At 39.0% G+C, this 20,299-nt stretch overlaps 1 protein-coding gene across 2 annotated transcripts; it reads right to left on the bottom strand.

Moving 5' to 3' along the window:
• Positions 1–1,033: 1,033 nt before the first annotated feature.
• Positions 1,034–17,959, bottom strand: synpo2b (synaptopodin 2b). Of its 2 annotated transcripts, XM_061716886.1 has the most exons (5): positions 17,870–17,959; positions 12,004–12,252; positions 10,859–11,185; positions 8,796–10,060; positions 1,034–2,581 (listed from the first exon to the last, which is right to left on the bottom strand). In XM_061716886.1, exons 2-5 carry the CDS (start codon positions 12,224–12,226, stop codon positions 2,039–2,041), a joined length of 2,358 nt encoding a protein of 785 aa, XP_061572870.1. In that variant the 5' UTR covers positions 12,227–12,252; positions 17,870–17,959; the 3' UTR covers positions 1,034–2,038. The 2 variants fall into 2 exon arrangements, with proteins under 2 accessions (XP_061572870.1, XP_061572862.1); XM_061716878.1 differs by lacking the exon at positions 1,034–2,581 and having other exon boundaries at positions 6,714–10,060.
• Between the last annotated feature and the right edge of the window lie 2,340 nt (positions 17,960–20,299).

The raw sequence follows: 20,299 nt of genomic DNA, 5'->3' as shown, positions 1-20,299 counted from the left end.
CCTGCCTCAGGTGGAGGAGTTCAAGTATCTCGGGATCTTGTTCACGAGTGAGGGAACAATGGAGCGTGAGATTGACAGACGGATCGGTGCAGCGTCCGCAGTAATGCGGTCGATGTACTGGACCGACGTGGTGAAGAGGGAGCTGAGTCGAAAGGCGAAGCTCTCGATTTACCGGTCAATCTACGCCCCTACCCTCACCTATGGTCATGAACTTTGGGTAGTGACCGAAAGGACAAGATCGCGGATACAAGCGGCCGAGATGAGTTTCCTCCGCAGGGTGGCTGGACGCTCCCTTAGAGATAGGGTGAGGAGTTCGGTCACCCGGGAGGAGCTCGGAGTCGAGCCGCTGCTCCTTCACATTGAGAGGAGTCAGCTGAGGTGGCTTGGGCATCTGTACCAGATGCCTCCTGGACGCCTCCCTAGGGAGGTGTTCCAGGCATGTCCCACCGGGAGGAGACCCCGGGGAAGACCCAGGACACGCTGGAGAGACTATGTCTCTCGGCTGGCCTGGGAACGCCTCGGACTCCCCCCGGAAGAGCTGGAGGAAGTGTCTGGGGTGAGGGAAGTCTGGGCATCCCTGCTGAGGCTGCTGCCCCCGCGACCCGGTAACGGATAAAGCGGGAGAAGATGAGTTTTTTTTTTTTTAATCCCAACCTTTGCGTAGAAGGTGGTGTGCGCATCTTTCAAGCCCTGTTTTGTGCGCACGCAAGCTTTATAAATGAGGCCCCAGGTAATTTGAAGAGCTCACTAAAGGACAACTACTCTGACACAGATAGCCCCAGACAAGCTGGTGGGATTATATTATGCCAAGGTTTTTGATTTGTGCTTGCAAGGAAATGAATTTAACCGGTTTAATCAAATTACCCCTTTAATCATTACTGTCAAACCAGTTTTTTAAAATGCTATTTAAAATGGTAATACTCAAAAAGTTTTGAATTGCAATTGTATGTATTCATACTGTGAAATACCCAGCTACCTACAACCACAACCAGCCAAACAAGAAAATCACCAGTCTTCCTTTCTTTTTTCTTGTATTTAATTTAATTTGAGTTTAACGTGCAAAAAGCAGCAAACCAGGAAAACCGCACAGGGTTAAAGCCCTAGTCTTTTCTGAGCAAGGAGCATATGTAGTTCTGTGTAACACCACACACAGTATATATGCATGCAAGATTAATTCTTGTTAACTTGAATACACACATTATGATAAGGATAACCTCACAAGTGGTTCATCATGGATCATCACAGATGCGCAGGTTCCTTCTGGGTTTTCTCTAAAGCGCTGTAGCACGAAGCATTAAAAAAATAGATGTTTACATGACAGTCTACTACCCACTGCAGCGAGAGAGGCAGATTCATACAGAGGGCCAATTTGGCTTATTTTGTAGGATGATGTTGCAGATAGATAGAGAGATCAACAGGAGTGTATGCACACATTATAAGTATGGCATCAAACATGTTGATATAATAACTTTTTTTTTTCTTTCAACCATCATCTTAAAATCCCAGAATGGGTCAGGAAAAGAAATGTTTAGAAGTGAAATATTATCCTTGGTGACAACTTAAACCTAAAGTGACTTTACTTACTGCCTCCAAAATGCCAGTTTTGCGCTATTTCTCCCATCCCTACACTCTTTTTCGGGTCTTGTCACACCTGCTATCAACAGTCTTAAATCATTTCCATGTGATTGTCTACATTTGTTCTAAGACAAGTCTCTCATCAAAGTGGTTAAAATATCTCACAGCAGCAAAAGCGAGTTACCATGCTTTCAAACCAACACATGTCACAAAAAGAGCTACCATGGCTGATTAAATAACACGTCATAAACTGATTAAATAGGGCCAACATTTCAGACCTTTTCCATTAAAGTGCATCCTCTCATTTTCATTACTCCAGAGAAAACGTGGGGCATCTCTGTGATGATTTTGTACACTTTACTTAAGCATCTAAACCCTAAAGCATTATGTGTGTGTGTGTGTGTGTGTGTGTGCTGGTGGGTCTGTAATTATCTGATGCATGCCTGACTTCATCTAAGTGGTGTTATCTTGGCTGCACTGCACTGAGCCAGTGGGAGTACTTTGTTGGACTTGAGCCCTGTGCTGCGTTCCCAGTACTGGCCCTGCTGGCAGGCCTCAGAGGCTGGCCAGGTCTGAAGGGAGGCCCGTCAAATGCTTGCTTCTCAGATGAAAATGTCCTGCTCATGGGCAGAGCTTGAGAAGCCGGGACTGCAGGAAGATAATGATTCCTCCTGACTGCAGCTGCAGAATCAAGAGACACCCTGCGTTTCCATTCATCTGGCGGCTCTGGCAGAGATCTGTGGTGTGCTGCAGCTTTAACAGTAGAAGCAACAGATGATGGGAAGCTCTGAAAACCGAAAGCTTCCTCCACGGAGCCGAGGGGGCTCTTTGACGCAGCCTCCCATGGTGTCGGTGGCTTGCAGACTTGTTGTGGAAATGATGTTTGCCTCTGAGTAGACAGAAAAGACGGCTGGAGTCCCAGTGTGCTTGCAGGTGACAAAAATCCGGGATAAGGCCCCGAACTCGGCCGCCGAGGCAGACTCAGGGAACAGCTCCTGCCAAAACCCTGAAACAAAATGCAAGTATTTCTTTACTACTTCACCAGCAACTTTTATAGACTTTGCTGCCACCCTGTGGATTCATGGAAGCTGTATCAACTAATACTAGTCTGGTTTTCAACGATTTATTATGAAACACAATTGATGAAGAAAAGAACACAATATCATATTGTAACAGTAATTAAGTTACTTTAAGCTAATGGCAAATATTTTTAGACACTTGTGTGCCACTTTGTGCATTAATTATTGTGGATCTTAAAAGCCTGTTCTGCTTTTGTTGGGTGAAATGTTTAGTGGTTACACTGACATGATCTAAAACAAATTTCAGATTTATCAACAATTTTGACGATTGAGTTTTCGGATCCAATTAAAATGTTTGTGTGAAATATTGGTAAGATCCCAAAATTCAAGTTGTAAATCAGCATGTGTGACAGTAATGACAGTAATACACAAATGGTAATGACACAAATTACAACTTACCTGCAGTTGATTCAAACACCTTGAAATAGGTACAATAGGAATGTTTGAATGTTACAACTGTCCCTTCTCCCCCAGAAAAACTGATAAAAGTGAAGCTTGTGTGGGAGTTTAACTTATTTAGTTTCACTGTGAGTTCGAGAATAAAAAGGATTTTTTTTTTTTGCTGTTGATTGCTATTAACACTCAGACTAGTAATGTTTTTGATACTGATTAGATTTCTACTCTGGTGAAGGACTGATGAATCATTTTTGGTATATGACTATTTGTCCACTGTGGTTGTAGTGATAGTGTTGCCATTACATATTCAAATAAAATGTTAAAAATCTAAACATACGCATTCACCCTAGAGGAATTTCAATCAAGGTTCAGAAAATATCACAGCACTGAAACCGCTCTCACTAAAATAATCAGTGACCTCAGACTGAACTCTGATGAGAATAAGGTCTCCATCCTTGTCCTGCTAGATCTCAGTGCAGCAATTGATCATGACATTCTAATCAATCGTCTTGAAAAGCTTGTTGGTCTCTCGGACATTGTGCTGAAATGGTTCAAAACGTACATCAGAGGGAGGAAATTCTATGTTAGACTAGGAGGCCGTATGTCTGAGAAATATGACAACTACTATGGAGTTGCACAAGGAAGTTGCCTAGGTCCATTACTTTTTTCCCTTTACATGTTACCTCTGGGTGATATTATCAGAGAACACAATGTAGGTTTCCATAGCTATGCAGATGATACACAACTGTACATATCCGCAGAACCAAATTATACGGCAGCTACAAACTCCATTACTAACTGCCTATCGGCAATAAATAAATGGATGAGTAATAACTTCCGGAAACTAAATGAGAACAAAACTGAAATTGAAGTGGATTAACTCCTTGGATTAAATCCGAGGTCACAAGTCTTGGTGTTATCATAGACTCAGAATTGAATTTCAACTCCCATGTAAACAAGGTGAGCAAAGCTTCCTTCTTTCATCTAAGGAACATAGCAAATAAATAATACATCAAAATGATGCTGAGAAGCTAATTCACGCCTTCATATCTAGCCAGTTAGACTACCGTAATGCACTTTTCACAGGTTTCCATAAAAACCACAGGGAGACTTCAGCTCATCCAAAACTGCAGCTCGACTGTCAACAAAAACCAAAAAGAGAGAACACATTAGTCCAGTCTTATCTACCCTGCACTGGCTCCCTGTAACATTTAGAATTGACTTTAAGGTTCTGGCTCCTTACATACAAAGCCCTAAATGGACAAGGACCAAGCTACATCACCAACATCCTAATGAAGTACGGTATGTTCCAAAAAGAACCCTGCGGTCATCAGCTGCTGGGTTATTAGAAGCTCCCAGAAACAGTCAAAAGAAGATCGGTGATGCAGCGTTTGTCAACTACGCCCCAAAACTATGGAACACACTGCCCAAAAACATCAGGGAAGATATCTACCGACATCTTCAAAAGACAACTTAAAACCTATCTCTTCACTCAAGCATTTAAGCATGAGATATCCGGGTGACAAACCGCGCCTTAGTTGCCACTTTCCTTTATCTATATATCATTGATTTTTACTGTCTGCATTACTTTTATACTTTTAAATGTTTTTATATGATAATTTTTATCTTGTACTCTTATTTGTTGATATTTTTATGTTTTTATTTTTCATTTGCCTACAACTCAGTGCAGTATTTTTACCTTTTTATATTCAACATTGCTTTTATCCAATCTTAGTAGTTGTTCTGTGGAGGAATTTCGAACTGAATTTTGTCAGGGTTATGTATTATATCACTGCACTTAAGTAATTGTGTTTTTTGTTTTTATTTGCTGTTGTTGTTTGTTTCTCTATTTCTCATTGTTCTTGACATGTTTGTATTGTTACTGTGAAGCACTTTGAGCTGCGATTTTCGTATGAAAGGTGCTATAGAAATAAAGTTTATTATTATTCAATTGCCAGGCTTCACTTGGATAAGGGATTTTAATCTCAAGTGAGATTCACACCTGGTTAAATAAAGGATATAAATAAGTAACTAATGTACAGCTCACCCAACCTCCCTAGTTCATGTTGTGTATGTCTTTTCATTTATTTATTTAGTTGAAGATAAACTTTGTGATGATGTTGATAAAACCTGAAAATACAAAACTTCATAGCAGAGTGTTGGCTTTGGGTTGAATTACATTTCACAGGTTTATTTGAAAGTGGTGGCTCAAGCACCACAGAGAGGGAGAAAAGCACGTGGTAAATGTATAAAGCTAGTTTCATGACAGCCATGACATAAATGACAAAATATACTACTGTAAAAATGTAAAATATTGAAGTAACGTTTTACTTAAACATTTTGACCAGGGGTCTGCTGTCCTTCATGTTTTAGATGTTTCCCTGCTTTAACACACCCTGATACAAATGTCAAATTAACAGACTGGAGTAAACCCTGATGACAAGCTAAGGATGATCATTAATTGGTATCAGGTGTTAGAGCTGGGAAATATCTGAAACATGCAGGACGACGGACCTCGACGACCAGAACTGAACACCTCTGATATAGAGTTATCAGCGAGAATAATTTTTCATTATAATAAAAAAATGTTTTTTTTATTCAAAAAATGTTGTATAATTCATTATTTTGATTATTACTTTTTTAATATACAGACACACTGTGGACTTTAGAAAGTTAATAATGGGCTTTTTTTTCTTCTTTTGAGAGAGGTTCTTGGTAGAAAAGTACTCATTGTTATTAATTACTGAATTACTGTAATACATTTAGCAACACCGGTTTAGTTTTGAAACAAGTTTTCTTTCTTTTGGGGAGGGTATTCAATACAAATTTATATCCAATTCACTGAAAAAAATAGCATTTGATTCTACTCACAAAAGGTAGTAATTATTATTATTTTAAATGTAAGAGCATTTGGAGGATGGGGGATTGGGGAATGAACTTTAATAACATATTTTTTGTCAGTGAGACTTTAGGCAAGGAATGAAATAGTTTTGTGAGCTGGTGAGGAATTAACCGAAAGTATGTTTTCTTAACACATTTTTGGCACTTTCCTACAAGTACCGGTATGTAAAAAAATAAAATGACCGAGTTTCACACTTTTTAAATTCAGAACCAAACATGGCTTTTCAAAATGCCATGAGACAAACATACACACGTGAACATTCAAATCTGAAACAAGGACTAAAGATGAAAGGAGCAAGGTCAGCCATATCCGTTTACTGTGAAAATTCTCTCATCAAATGGATCTGACACCCTTTGCATTTTTAGCCATTTCCACTGGTACAGAATGGACCGAACCAATTACAACAGGGTCGGGGTGGTGTTTATGGCAATAGTTGCTCCACAACACGTCGTTTTAGGACTCTTCTGACGATACTAGTCAGATTGTCACTGTGCCTACATCACAATTTCAGTTTTTCTGACTAACTTTATGCCCACCCAGTGGCTTCCAATGGCAGCTTCTTGTACTTATGTTGGTCCTGTCTCCTGGGAATCAAAGTTGGGACCAAATGATTAGGATGGCTGACCAGGCTACCTCTAAAAGCTGATGGTGGAGTAAATGTGAGCAGACTGTATGGAATTGTGAGAAAGATAAACAACAGAGCACAACAACCCAGAACAGTTGTAGGAAATGCTGAAACACAGATAGAAAGTAGACAAGTGCAGTGGGACGAAAAAGAAATTTAATAGCATGACTGTGCTGAGTAGAAGAAGTGCAATAACAATGATATTTTAGAAAGACAAAGACATAGTGACAACAACAATACAGCAGTTTTTCTTGTTTTAATCTTGAGTCTCTAATAAAATTGAGAATCAGTGGTGGAACATTCACATTCATGTCATATTTAACTGATGCTTTACTGATGTTTTCCATCGAGGATGAGGATGACTTTACTCACTTGGAGTAAGCGACTTTAACAGATGGTTTCAGAAAATATATTAAAATTAAAAATAATAATAATAATGATAAATAAAGTCACCTGGGTTACTGATCACAACAGTGATCCTTGTATCTTATCAAAGTCTGGAATGAGACTGAAGGCATCTAAAACTGTATACACACAAATTAAGTGCATAAACAGGTTTCCCAAATGCAATAAATTATTAAAAATATTCTGTAAATATGACTACAAAAATTAGATATTTTTAAGATAGAATTTCAACTGACTTGGATTTAAGTGTAATAATAATTTGTATTATTAATTTTGTGTCTTTGGTGTTGTATGAGGTTTATGTGATAGCTAATGCTACATCTTATTGCTTAGAAAAAGAAAAAGAAATGCAAGAGGCATCAGTTTATTACTGTAAACCTCTCCACATGATTGCACATGTAATGGTAATTCCTGAGAATCACTTTTCATTATTTTATCTCACTTTCTTAACTTTTCAAGTCCACAGAGCTCCTTCCAAGTTTCAGGAAAATAATGTTTAAAGTAATTATTAGTATTTTCCAGATAATAGGAACTCTGTCTATACGTCTACATTGTCGTATCGCATTCTTTGAGACGAGTCCTCAACCAATCAACTCAAACCAAAATAAACTCAACTGCAATTTAAATTGCATTTACCTGACAATTTTATGCATGAAGCTGCGTATTTTAAATCACATTGAATGAGGCCTGCATTTAGTGCAACAATATAATAGTTTCAACCTGTTAAGATGTTTAAAGTCACAGATGTAAGGATGTGTTTGTCTCAGGCTACTCCAAAGCATGACCATATACAGTCTTAAAATGAATTAAGCATAGCGACCGGCTTCCACTGTTTGCCTGTCACTGCTGGTTTCTTGGCAGAAAACTTTGGCCGCGGAGCCATTTGACGTGCGCCTCGAGCAATAAGAGATGCAGGAGAGAAAGCTGAAGCTATGCTGTCGCCAAAGGATGAGTGCTTGGAGGATGTGCTTGCAGGTCGGGGGCTTTGTGCTTGCTTGTTGCTTACGCGCTGAGCTGCAGTCGTGACTGTGAGCTTTTCATCCAAGTGCTTGTCTGTCGAAAGCAGCTCAGGTGATCTTGTGATTGGGGCAGAGGAAATATGAGGACTTACCCGTCCAGAAGACTTAGCAGGAGCCCCTGCCTTGTTTTGAACAGCTATCTCAGAGGTATTATGAGAAGATTGAGAGGAAACAGATCGTTGTTTGCGGCTTTTGATAACATCAAATTTCGACACTGGTTTAGTTTTGGGGCTCTGAACCTCAGGGATTGCATCATACTTGAACAGTGAAGAGTCCAACTGATAAGGCTGATGTTGCATAATTTCTAAGGCATTGAGCTGCTTCGGAGCTGATTTTGGTTTCTCTTTGGTCTTGAGCTTTGTATGGGGGCCTGTGGAAGGGGGCTGCTTGGCTGCTGATGGAGGGTAGAAAGGAGCAAGAAGAGGATTATATCCCACTGGAGGAGGAGCTCGAATATTTGATGAATATCTCCACGAATTAGGGAGGGACGAAGACGGGGAGGGGGATCTTGCCTTATTAGCCTGTACTGTTTCAGCGTCAACAACAAACTTCTGCATTCGGGACTGTCTCCTGGCAAACAATGCTGCACCCTTTCCCACCAAGGCGGAACCATCAGCAGACTGATACATATCTCTATCTGAGACTCTGCCTTTTAGAGACGCTTGCAAGGCCGTTGTTGCGTATAGCTTCCCTGGCTGTGGTGGGCAAGAGACAACTGAGTTTGGAGCGCTGCCTGACATATCTATCGAGGGTAAACGTGGGCTGTAAGTCGGACTGTGGGCTTGCATACTCACAGGGGATCGTGGCTGTGGTTGACCTGAGCTATTTGTGGTTGGCGGAAGATGAAGCTTAGAAGAAGAACTGAGCGGAGTCCAGACGTTGGCCGGTGTTTGAAGTGATGCCTGAGTCTGATCTGATGCCCAGTGGTTAGCCATCTGTTGCGGCTGAACCCAATCTTGCTTCTGTAAATAATGCTGACTATGAGCTGCTACAGGACTATGGGAGGGCTGTGAGATTGGACTTCTTGGGGGAATATAGGGCTCATTGGATGTACTCCTCATCCAGGGGAGGGAGGCTGGATTGATGCTTGGTTTTGGGGCGACTGGAGGGGGATTCTTGAGTTTCATCGCCCTGGGTTGCATGAAGTTACAAGCCTCAGCACCCAGACTGAAACAGTCATCCTCTGACTCAATGTAGGACCTCCTATCCCCTTTGTTTTGAATGTGAGAACCTGATTTCTGCGCTGACGACTGTTTATTAGCAGATCTCCGTTTTGACTCCGGCAAAATGCCGGTCTTGATGGCCGGCACAGATATTCGCTCATCCCTTGAGGCTATGATGTCTCCAGTTGGGGACCAAACTTTTGGGTGGGTGTTTATCGGGACAGGTACCTTGAATCTTGGCTCGTGCTTCTTTTGGACGGGATCTATTCCATCGTGAAGTCCCAGGAAAGGTTTTGCAGTTCTGTTTGGCACCAAGGGTTTTGGCATGTTGGAAACGTTGTTCATCTGTTGAATATCTTCATGGTATTCTAAATACGTCTTGAGATTATCATCCATGTATTTGGTCTCTTCAGCATGCACATACATTTCTTTAGCATCATAGATATTCTGCGCTACTTGACTTTGTTCTTCGCGGTCTGACACAAGTCCATCCATTCGTTTTCGTCTTTGGGCAAACATAAAACCTCCCTTTCCCTTTATCTCTGGTAGTTCTTGCATTTCTTGAAAACTTTCCCAGTTCTCACTTAGATGACGTTGCTCGTAATAAAGACAACGGTGCTCCTCTGGGTCAGAATCCCCCGAAGCCTCAACGTTGCACCCAGCCCCTCTACCTTCGTCAGAGTTCCCCTCTACTTGATCTTCGCTGTCACTTGCAAGAAAACCAGTTCCATAACTCACGAGTGTGTAGTTCTTGACCCTCTGGCGGCGTTTTTTAAACAGCAGGGCTCCCTTGTTTTGGGGGTTGGGTGCATTGGTTAGGAGCTGGGCAATTTGTTTGCATTTAGACTTGGTCTCCTTTACATGTCTCTCTGATTGGCTCTCGTTCCGTCTGAAACCTGAGACAACGGGTGAGAAAAAGAGCGACAGAAAAAGAGAGAGAAGGGAAGGAAACATGAAAACATAAAAATAAATACATTCAATTTTTACCAAGCATTGTTTTTATTATTTCTTTTAGACCGTTAAAACATTCCCGCAATTCTATAGGTAATCGCACGGTGAAATAACTAAGTTACAGTTAGTTTCCCTGTAATTATTATTTGAAACTACCATGACAAGTAAAAGAAATTTTAAGTTTCCCCCTGCTGAAGCAAGCGCTCTAATAAAAGCATCATATTTACTTACAGCTACCCCTGGGGGGCAAGGAAAGTGAGGAGCTCACTTTCCATTGCAGTCAACCCCTACGATTGGAAAAGAGATCGGGTGACAGGCCAGGGTGACACATGTCGGTGTCTGTCAAATCTGCTTCTGCCTGCCTCATCATATGGTCATAATTTATTCTTATCCTGTCAGACTAGACCTGTCAGCCATGGGAATTCTCCCTCTAAGTCCACCTCAAATAGACTCCATGCTACAGCATGAAAATGGCTCCACCTGTGTTGTTACACACACATTATTCATCAGTTAAACCAAAGCTCTTTGTTTACGAAACACCTGCAGAACATACATGAGTAAAAAACATTTTTAAGTTAATTTTTATCTAAGTGGCTGCACAAAATAACCACAAAAAAAAAAAACGAATCTAAATCATACACAATAATTCAAATTCAGAAAGAAAAACAGCCTTCACTGTATGCTGTGAAGCGTGCTTTGCTGGCTTCATTGAAATTTAAAGAGAGAAGAAGATGGGTACTTACGTGTGTGCCTTACTCTGTGCCTGCCGGGTCTGCACGGATCTGTGTCAGACCCTGACTTCTTCTTCTCTGCCTGCTCAGCACACTCGTCTGAAATTCCAGAGAAGACAGAAGCAGGAGGTGCTTCACTACTCCCTCCTTCCTCTGAGGACTCGACCCTCCTGCTCCCAGTCTGTGGGTCCTGCCTATTCCTGGTTCCCTGGGGCTGTTCTGCGCACAGGGTCAAGGCCTGGGTCACATCTGCACCGCCAAGAGAGGCGGAGGAGGAGGAGAACGATCGGGAATGCTGCCATGATGTTTGTCCAACGTGAGGTTCAGGTTCTGGGGGCTCTGTGTTTGAGGACATTAACAGTTGTAAGGGGTGGATTTGATTAGGTTTTGTAGTGAACGCAGATGATGCATAAAGGTATATTTTAACTTCTCCTTGGTACAAAAAACATGTATTCAATCAATTTTCATTCTGTAAAAAAAGAGCCATAAGAATAATCAGTAGAAAACGATATAGAGATCCAACAAATCCATTATTCTTTCAGTTAAAATTGTTGACATTTCATGAATGAGTAGTATTCTGCAAATTATGTTTAAAGCTCATAAAAAAACTTTACCAATCAACATTCAGAAAAGATTTAAAAAAAAGAGAAAGCAAGTATAACTTAAAAGGAACAGAGATTTTTTTTAAACCAAAATTCAGGACTAAATTGATGGAACGTTGTGTTTCTGTGAAAGGAATCAGTTTATAGAACAATCTGAATAAAGAAAACAAAGAATCCAAATCAAACATTACATTCAAAAGAACAATTAAAGCCTGTATGTTAAGTAAATATAATTAAATATGTTAGTTAAGTTTGATTGACATAGACGGCGGTCATTTTATTTTATTTTAGTTTTTTATTCACTTAGTTGTTGTTTTTTTAATTTTTAATTTATGTTATTTGTGAAGTTATTTCTTGGAAAAAGGGGCAGATTAGATAAGATTCTTCTTCTTTCTGCTCCCTTTTCATTCACAATTTATGAACATTTGTATTTGTATTTGTATTGAATTGTTCGTTTTATTTTTTGAATGAAATAAAGAATAAAATGAAAATGAAATGAATGAATGAATAGAGTTGTTTATATCCCATTGTGTCATAGGAGGGACTCTTGCTTACCTCCACATTCCCAGTCTTGTAACTGAAGAGCCTCTGGAGACTCAGGACCAGACGTAGGGTTGTGAGGAGACTGCGGCTCTAAGTGGTACCTATCGTCACTGTCATCATCTTCGCCATACGAGCCTGCCAAGGACTCTGAGACACAAAGTTCCTGAGAGGCATCTGAACCCGAGGGGGGAATAATGTTTTCACTGGTGTCCAGGCTGTCTTCTCCTGGTTCCATCTCTACGACCGTTTCACTGCAGATACCTTTGTGAAAACAAAGACAAATCTAACTTAAATCCCAAAGAACATCCTCTCAAACATCCTCTCAATCTTATCCAATATTTTGAGGAAAACATAACCCATTTAGCAAAATGTATAATAGATGAACAAGAATGCAGGCTACAATTCACAAAATAAACGCTAGAAAGGTCAGATCCCATGATTATTTTTTTTTTCATTTCTGTTTAATTTTTCCTTTTTTTTAAGCGTTTAGCAATCCTTTTTCATATTAGAGGCAATTCCCTTAGTTATTACTCTCCCCAATAGGAAGTGCAGCTATGCCCAGACAGTTTCATCAGCGCTGCAACTGCTCTACATGGAATGGTATGTAATGGCATGCCATGGGGAAAACAGCATTCACGTCCAAAAGCATAAACAAATCATTTGGGTGTCTGTTTTCCGAACTCCTGCTTACACAGTGGGGTTTCTTCTACTCCACGGTTCCCATTTGTCACTGCAACAACCTTCAGCGCTGCAGCGGCTGTCAGCATGTCCATTTAAGTCTTGCATTTCGGGTGATATTTTTTTGTTTATATGTATTGCATTGATTCCCCCTCTTCCCTTCTGCAAGGTGATGTTTTTAAGCAACATTACTCCAGAAAGTCATTTATTCGCTTAAAGTGAAAAACTGTTTGGCCTGAAGTCAGATGGGAAAAAACTGAAGAAAGAATCGAAGGGCAAAGGAAATGCCTTTTAACGACTTAAGGAGTCTTGTATGCAAATAGACATGTCTGCAAATCCACCAGTAGATGGTGCAATTTACCTTCAAAACAACATAAACAGTTGGTGTTAACTGGATTTTTGCATATTTTATAATCTGTTTGAAACATTACTTGAAACATATTCATTGTAACTTTGACTTCTGACTTCATTATATATATTATAATGAGATATATATATATATATATATATATATATATATATATATATATATATATATATATATATATATATTATTATGATAAATATATTTACAAAACCCTTTTTTTTATCTCCCCTAAACCCTCCACATTAAGAAAGACAGTCCATTAGCTGTCTACTTCCTTTTATCACGTGCATAAAATGTGTTTTTTGCATTGCAGTGTTGTAAAATGCATTTCCCTGGAATGGATGCCCCCTTGAAAGCAGCATATGTTGCATACAAGTCTCGGTGAACATTGCAGTCATCATCACAGAAGTGTAAATGGTCTTGTCACCACCACGTGTTTTCGCCATGATGAGTGATTATTTTCACCTGTGCTCATTACCACACCTGTGGCTATTTATACAGGTTCATTTCTCTGTATTGCTTTAGCCCTGATGAAGGCCAGATAGGCCGAAACGTGTTGGCAGCCGTCTTTGAATAAAGGCTTTTTTATCTCTTATCTACCTCATCTCGAGTGCCTGGATCTCTTGCTTCTATTTTTCCACATTGTCTCCCGGGTCCGATCCAAGAGCACCATTTTACAGCGGTCACACCCTAACGAGCACCCGGTCGACTCTTTTTCTAATACTCGGGTATACCACAATTTATATATATAAAATTCTTAATATTAATTTGTGCAACCTTTAACTATGTCAAGTTTTTCCTGTTTTCTTTTCTTTCATATTAAATAACAAGGGTCCAGCTGAAATTTTTTTTATTGAGTTCAAGGGGTAGGAGTTCATAAGTTTTTTAGTTCTTCCTACTCCTTTTTTTTTTTTGAGCATAACACATTTGCTATTATATTTATCTATTCTCGTCTACTTTGTATACGATGGTACATTTATTAATTAGTAATTATTATTGTTCTTTTTTATGTTATTTATTTATTGTTCTGCTGTTTTATTTATTCTTTTATATTTTGTGCTTATGTTCGAAATAAAACGTATCAATCAACAAAAAAAAAAAGTCCAAATAGTTGTTTTCGTCTTCGGTCTGAAGCAGAAATCCTTCCATTTGTCATCATCCATGTTTTTCTGTATTGATTTGAGATTCATTTTTTTGGCATTTTACTTTGTTCTTTAGTTTTTGTATTGTTTGTGACATGTTTTTTTTTTTTTAGTCTGTGTCCTTGTGTGTTTTGTTCTTTCTTGACTTCCCATGATGTTGATTGTTTGCACCTCTGTCTTGTCAGCCCCTGTGAGTATATATTTTCTTGAGTTTCCCTTTCTTCCCACTGGTCCATTTCGTCTTACCCTTCCATTTGTATGCTTGTCTCCAGTCATCTAAATAATCATTTAGCGTTTTGTTGTTTTCAGTTCAAAGCCTTTTTGTAATAATTTTCTGTATCCCTGTCTGAGCAGTGATTTTTGTTAAAATAACAGACTGTACTTACTCTTACGGATCTCCTGCATTCGGGCCATCTCAAGTCACATCATGACAGCATTTCTTCCAATGATCTTAAATTCTGATTTATCTGACCCAATATGCCTGTGGCGTAGCCACGGGTGTGCCAGTGCCACACACAGAGGCAACTGGCACACAGGCACACCCAAAAATTTAATGCATTTTTTGTTTTTGTCTTTACTAATATGTTCGACTAGATCAATCAATCAATTTGTAAAATGTGCCGTCTGGCTATGCGTTATGACGCGATGACGGAGCCTATTGAGCGGGTATTTCGGACTTGGCTTGGAGGACTCTGAATTGACTGTGTTTGGGAAACTCACCAAACTGAAAGTTATTATTGAAGTCTTAGACTCCTGCTACAAAGATGTTTCCCCCCAACATGAACTGCTTCGTATTCTGATGATATTGCCCCTTACAAGCTGTGGAGCGCCTTTTTCCAGTTATAAACAGGATTAAATCCATGAGCTGCTGGACGGTTGAATTTCCCTTTGGGGATGAATAAAGTTCTATCTATCTATCTATCTATCTATCTATCTATCTATCTATCTATCTATCTATCTATCTATCTATCTATCTAAATCCATCAGCAGAACTGCAATGTTCACAGAAAGACTGAATAGGATCTCGTTGCTCATGTTTGAAAAAGCGCTTGCGGAGATACTGGACTCTGATGAAATAATTAACGCGTTCAAGGCCAAGCCTCACAGTCTTGCCCTTTTTAAATTGAGACCTGCGCAGGCAAACAGGTAAGCAACAATATGATTGTCTTTTACTCTACTGGTTGGTTTGCAATACGAAACCATCAGGCCAAGCTGTTACATAATCATATGTGATGAATGATAAACCCAACAGTTCTGTTCAGATGGTTAAATAGCGTTGTTCTTGCGTAATGTGGATACCTACGACTGTATGAGAGTGCGCACATGAGTGTTTTATATTTTACCATGTTCATCTCAATGGGTAGCCTACAAAATGTTTGTGTGTGGTTTTGTCTATGTGATTTGTTTTGAAAACACATGAAGTGTGGGTTTTTTAATTACTTTGTTACTGATCCATTTGAGAACACATGGTATGTGTGAATATGTTGACTTTTATGTTAAAGCAGTGCTAACATACTGTATGTTCTTTACTCAGCGTTGCATATAGATAAGTATGATCATGCAGGGAGCCCAAGCTATTATGTGCAGCCTGTCTGTTGCTAGTTCATGGCCCATGGCTTGTTAAGAGACACTGGTTTGTTATTAGGCTACTGACGAGAATGTTTTGTGCTGTTAATTATGTTGGAATGGAGAGAGATACATGTTTTTGAATGTTTGTGGGGTTGGAACGCTCAGTTTGTTGAAAATAGATTTGGCACACCCAGTCTTTGCTGGTGCACACCCACCGTCTTTTTGCTGCAATATGCTTTTCCATTGATCTATTGATCCTCCCAGATGCCTTAACTGTGGACAAACTGAACGTCTGAACAAGCTGATCTTTTTGGAACACAAATGTTTTAAGTGACACTTCTGCGTTTACAACTCTATAGCGTGCAAAAAGGTTTCTTAGAGTAATCTCATTTGCATGATTTGATGAATGACAATTCTTGATGCAGACATCAGAAAAAGGAAGAATTAATCTGACAACTCCCTTTGTGGATTTGTGTTAAAATATAGTAGCTATGATTTCCAGCTGGTTCTTATTTTTGTCATGAATGTAATCCAGTTTACACTGAAAAGAAATTAATTTGTAGTATTATGAATCGTATCTAACTTTCTCTCTTGCACATTATTGTGCCCAGTTGTCAGGATTCACCTCGCACCGCTGTCTTTCATTGATTTCAATTCTTTCATTTCTTAAATTATTCAAAGAACCCTTAGAGAATATTATTCACTCTTGAGGGAGAATTTTGCAAATCTCTTTGAATATTTCTTTGAGGAACCTACATTTTAAAGATGATTTTCTTAATTATCAACACAGAGGAGATTATTTTCTCATTTTTGCTCTTTAATATCTATTTCCTACATGAACAGCCCTTTTGTGATTCAAATCTGTGGACAGCCCCGCTTTGAAATGTTGTAGTAAATCTCATTACATTCCTTAAACTGCCCTAGCCCCAACATTTTGTTGGGAATGAGTTGCATCTCCTAAATGCTAAATTCTTTCTTTCTTTCTTTCTTTCTTTCTTTCTTTCTTTCTTTCTTTCTTTCTTTCTTTCTTTCTTTCTTTCTTTCTTTCTTTCTTTCTTTCTTTCTTTCTTTCTTTCTTTCTTTCTTTCTTTCTTTCGCAACTTTTTCTGTTTTAAATAAATCATTGAGGAATAGACAAAGTATAGGTCTCATATACATTATAAGTTCCTTTGACAAATTTGACCTTGACTGTGAGTTATTGTTATTGTTGCTCCTATTTGAAATAAACGACAACAAAAATAACATCAAACACTCATTTGCAGACGCTGCATTTTGCATAAGACAACAGAAACTGCTGGACTAAAGGCTAGAAAGAAATACTATTTAATATTTTTTTTGAAGTTGATAAATTCATTGATATGAAATAAAATTCAAAGTATGATGCTGCCACGCAGCTGTGGGGTAACTAAACAGTGAGGCCGTTTGAAACATGGCCTTGTTTAATTGCTCCAGGTTTCTCGTCACACTTAATTCCCCTTCATTTTAACACTTGACCAGCATCAACTCATCCGTTGCTGCTGCAGCAGTTTCTCTCTCCTAGTATGGCTGCAACTCCAGTAAGTTGACTCATTGCCATGGAAACGGAACCAGTATCCTTGACAGATGAATGAACTCTTGCTCTGAGGCATGACCCTCAAGAGAAATGAGCTCCAGGGGATTAGATGTTTCCAAAGAGATTTTTAGACTTTGCTATCTAAACCTATAACATGAAACATGAACTGCTTCCAAATACTAATCTATCACATCAGGAGCCTTAAAACTCAAAAAGGGATTGTCTGTATAGCGGTGATCAACATGGATCCACTTTAACCCAGACATTTACGTCATGCTGAATCACGTAAAAGTACGGCAGGATGTAGAAAATGTAGGTCTTTATTCAAATGTATTCTAATGCAAAGAAAGATCAGAGTTTCAGTAAGCTATGTTACTAAGATTCAATTATAAACCTTGTAGAGGCTGGAGTTAGAGTCCCAATTTCTGATCCTTTGCTATAAGTCATCCCTCTCTCTATTTCCCCTGCTGTTCTGTCCACATACCACCAAATAAAGACCACTGGAGACCAAAAGTATAAAAACATGTAGAGAAAGACAACCAAATTATTTGCCAAACATCAATTACTTACTGTATTTATTGCAGATGTAACAAAAACATTCATCCAAAAATGGTATTGTGAGTTGATATCTGTCTTCATATCCGGCCTGCTTCACGAGACGAGCGAGAACAGGCAAGTCTGAGCTCTTGTTGTGAATGGCAGAGGGTCAGTTTACTATCCAGCTGCTCATAATGTAACCCTTTTCATTCATGTATGCCGCTCTATTTAAAGAGAGACAAGAAAAGGTGTCCCCATCCACCTCCCACCCACAAGCCTTGACTTCATCAACTGTGAAAGTATTTTTAGAATCATTTTAACCTTGCCTTTACCTCATCGTCTGATCTTCAGTAGTGACAATTATTGGATTTATTTCAGAGAAAAATATAAAACCAACAATAACACCATTAAACAATCTACTTTGATGTGCTGCATATGACTTTTAGACTGGTAAATGCAAATAATAGTCTGGTTTCAGTTGAGAATAACTTTTATTCCAAAATGGGCATTTATTTTACAACATTTTGAGTTTGGTCATAAAGGTAGATACATCTGCTTACATGATATGATTTACAAGAATAGATCAAATAAATAACTTATCATTGCAGGATATTTATTGCACTAATGTGGCAAGAGATTAAAATTTGACATCCATTATTACATATTACAAGATTACATCCTTCTGATTACACCTTTGATTTGGCACAGTCTGTGAGTATTGTAATATTCAAATGTTTTTCTATACAGTACACTGATCATTTTGATTAGTATGTTTGTTCGATTGTCACTACATGGTTTATGATGAGGTAGCACATGGTTGTCAAATGGGTATCTTGTAAAGATGATCATACTGCAATTGGTGTTAATGTAACTACTTTGGCTGACTTTTATTGTTGTTTCTGTTGCTGTTTCTGTTGCAGTTTCACTAAAGTACTTCAACTATACTTAAATTATCCTTATTGCGTCAGGGTCTTTATTGGAGTGCGTTTAGCTCGCTGTCTTCACTGGTCAGGGCAGAAGAAGTGCTGACTGATTACATTTTGAGTTTGTACAGAATGCATCAGTCATCTCAAGGAATTTAAGTCTTTTTCTCTTTCCTTACAGAAACATAAAGCCAAAGAGAGAACCACAAGTTACTGCTGTGATAGGAGGGATAAAGTCCTCACCACTTCACCAGGTCTGAAGGTCCGAAAGAGGATTCATACTGAAGAGAAGCTGTACAGCTGTGAACAGTGTGCATGAGCTTTTACCACATCAACTGTTTTAAGGCGTCATCAGCGTATCCACACTGCAGAAAAGCTGTACAAATGTGATCAGTGTGGGGCAGCTTTTATCCACCAAGGTAATTAAGGCGTCATCAGCATTTTTTCACTGGATAAAAAATTGTCTGTGATCAGTGTGGGGCAGCTTTTACTCGGAGAGCTCAGTTAAAGGTACCAATTTAGACATGTTATGTTGTTATGAGAAAAAAAATCTGGAGTTTTGTTTTCAGTTTCAACTGAAAAATGTGTTTAAATTTGATTTTTCACCAGTTTATGTTCCATTGTTCCATCATTTAAATAAAAAAGTTCTTTGTTTGCCTGCTGGATTTCAGTTTCCTGCTCACTGCAAACTCACAACAAGACATCAGTGTCAGAATATTAGAAAAGAGTCACACAGTAGTGCGTTTTTCATGTGGTTTTTATCATACCATATGTACCATTCGTGATGGATTTAAATTACCTCTGGACCTGCAATAATTCTAAAATGACACCATGACATCTGTATTTCGTTCAGCTGATTCACACTAGATAAGTGAAGTCTGTGTTGTACTGCCCTCATTCTGTTGAACAATTCAGTTTATTTAACACTACATTTTAATATTGAGTCAAAACCAACAGAGCATTCTTTTTTTTTTGCCTAGGTCATTGTGCTCACCTCCTAATTTTTCTTCTTAAATATTATGAATAGATACTTGAAGCTGGTGAGCTGGAATGTTAAGGGTCTGAATCACCCTGTTAAAAGGAAAAGGGTCTTCTCACATCTAAAACATCTTAAAACAGAAATAGCCTTTCTACAAGAAACTCATATTCGCAGTTCTGATAATAGCCGCCTGTTCCCGAGGTGGTCAGGGCAGGGATTTCACTCCTCCTTTCAAGCTAAGGCCCGAGGAGTTTCAGTTCTGATCAGTCAGGATGTTTCATTTGAGCAGCACAATGTGATTTCTGAGAAGTTTGGTCGCTACGTGATCGTCTCTGGGAAATTATTCAATACATTGGTCATACTTGTGAACGTTTATGCCCCTAATTTAGACTGTTTTCACTGCTCCCTGACCTTAATACATATTCTCTCATACTTGGTGGTGATTTTAATTGCTGGCTCGACCCAGTTCTGGACCGATCCTCTACCAACCCCGGCACAGCAAGTAAGTCAGCCCGTCTTATTCAGGCGTTCCTTTCTGACTACAGTGTTTGTGATGTGTGG

This window comes from Cololabis saira, chromosome 1 (genome assembly GCF_033807715.1).
Source record: "Cololabis saira isolate AMF1-May2022 chromosome 1, fColSai1.1, whole genome shotgun sequence".
Classification (NCBI taxonomy): Eukaryota; Metazoa; Chordata; class Actinopteri; order Beloniformes; family Belonidae; genus Cololabis; species Cololabis saira.
Note: the sequence above shows the minus strand (reverse complement) of the source record. Positions and strands in the feature narration are given on the sequence as shown.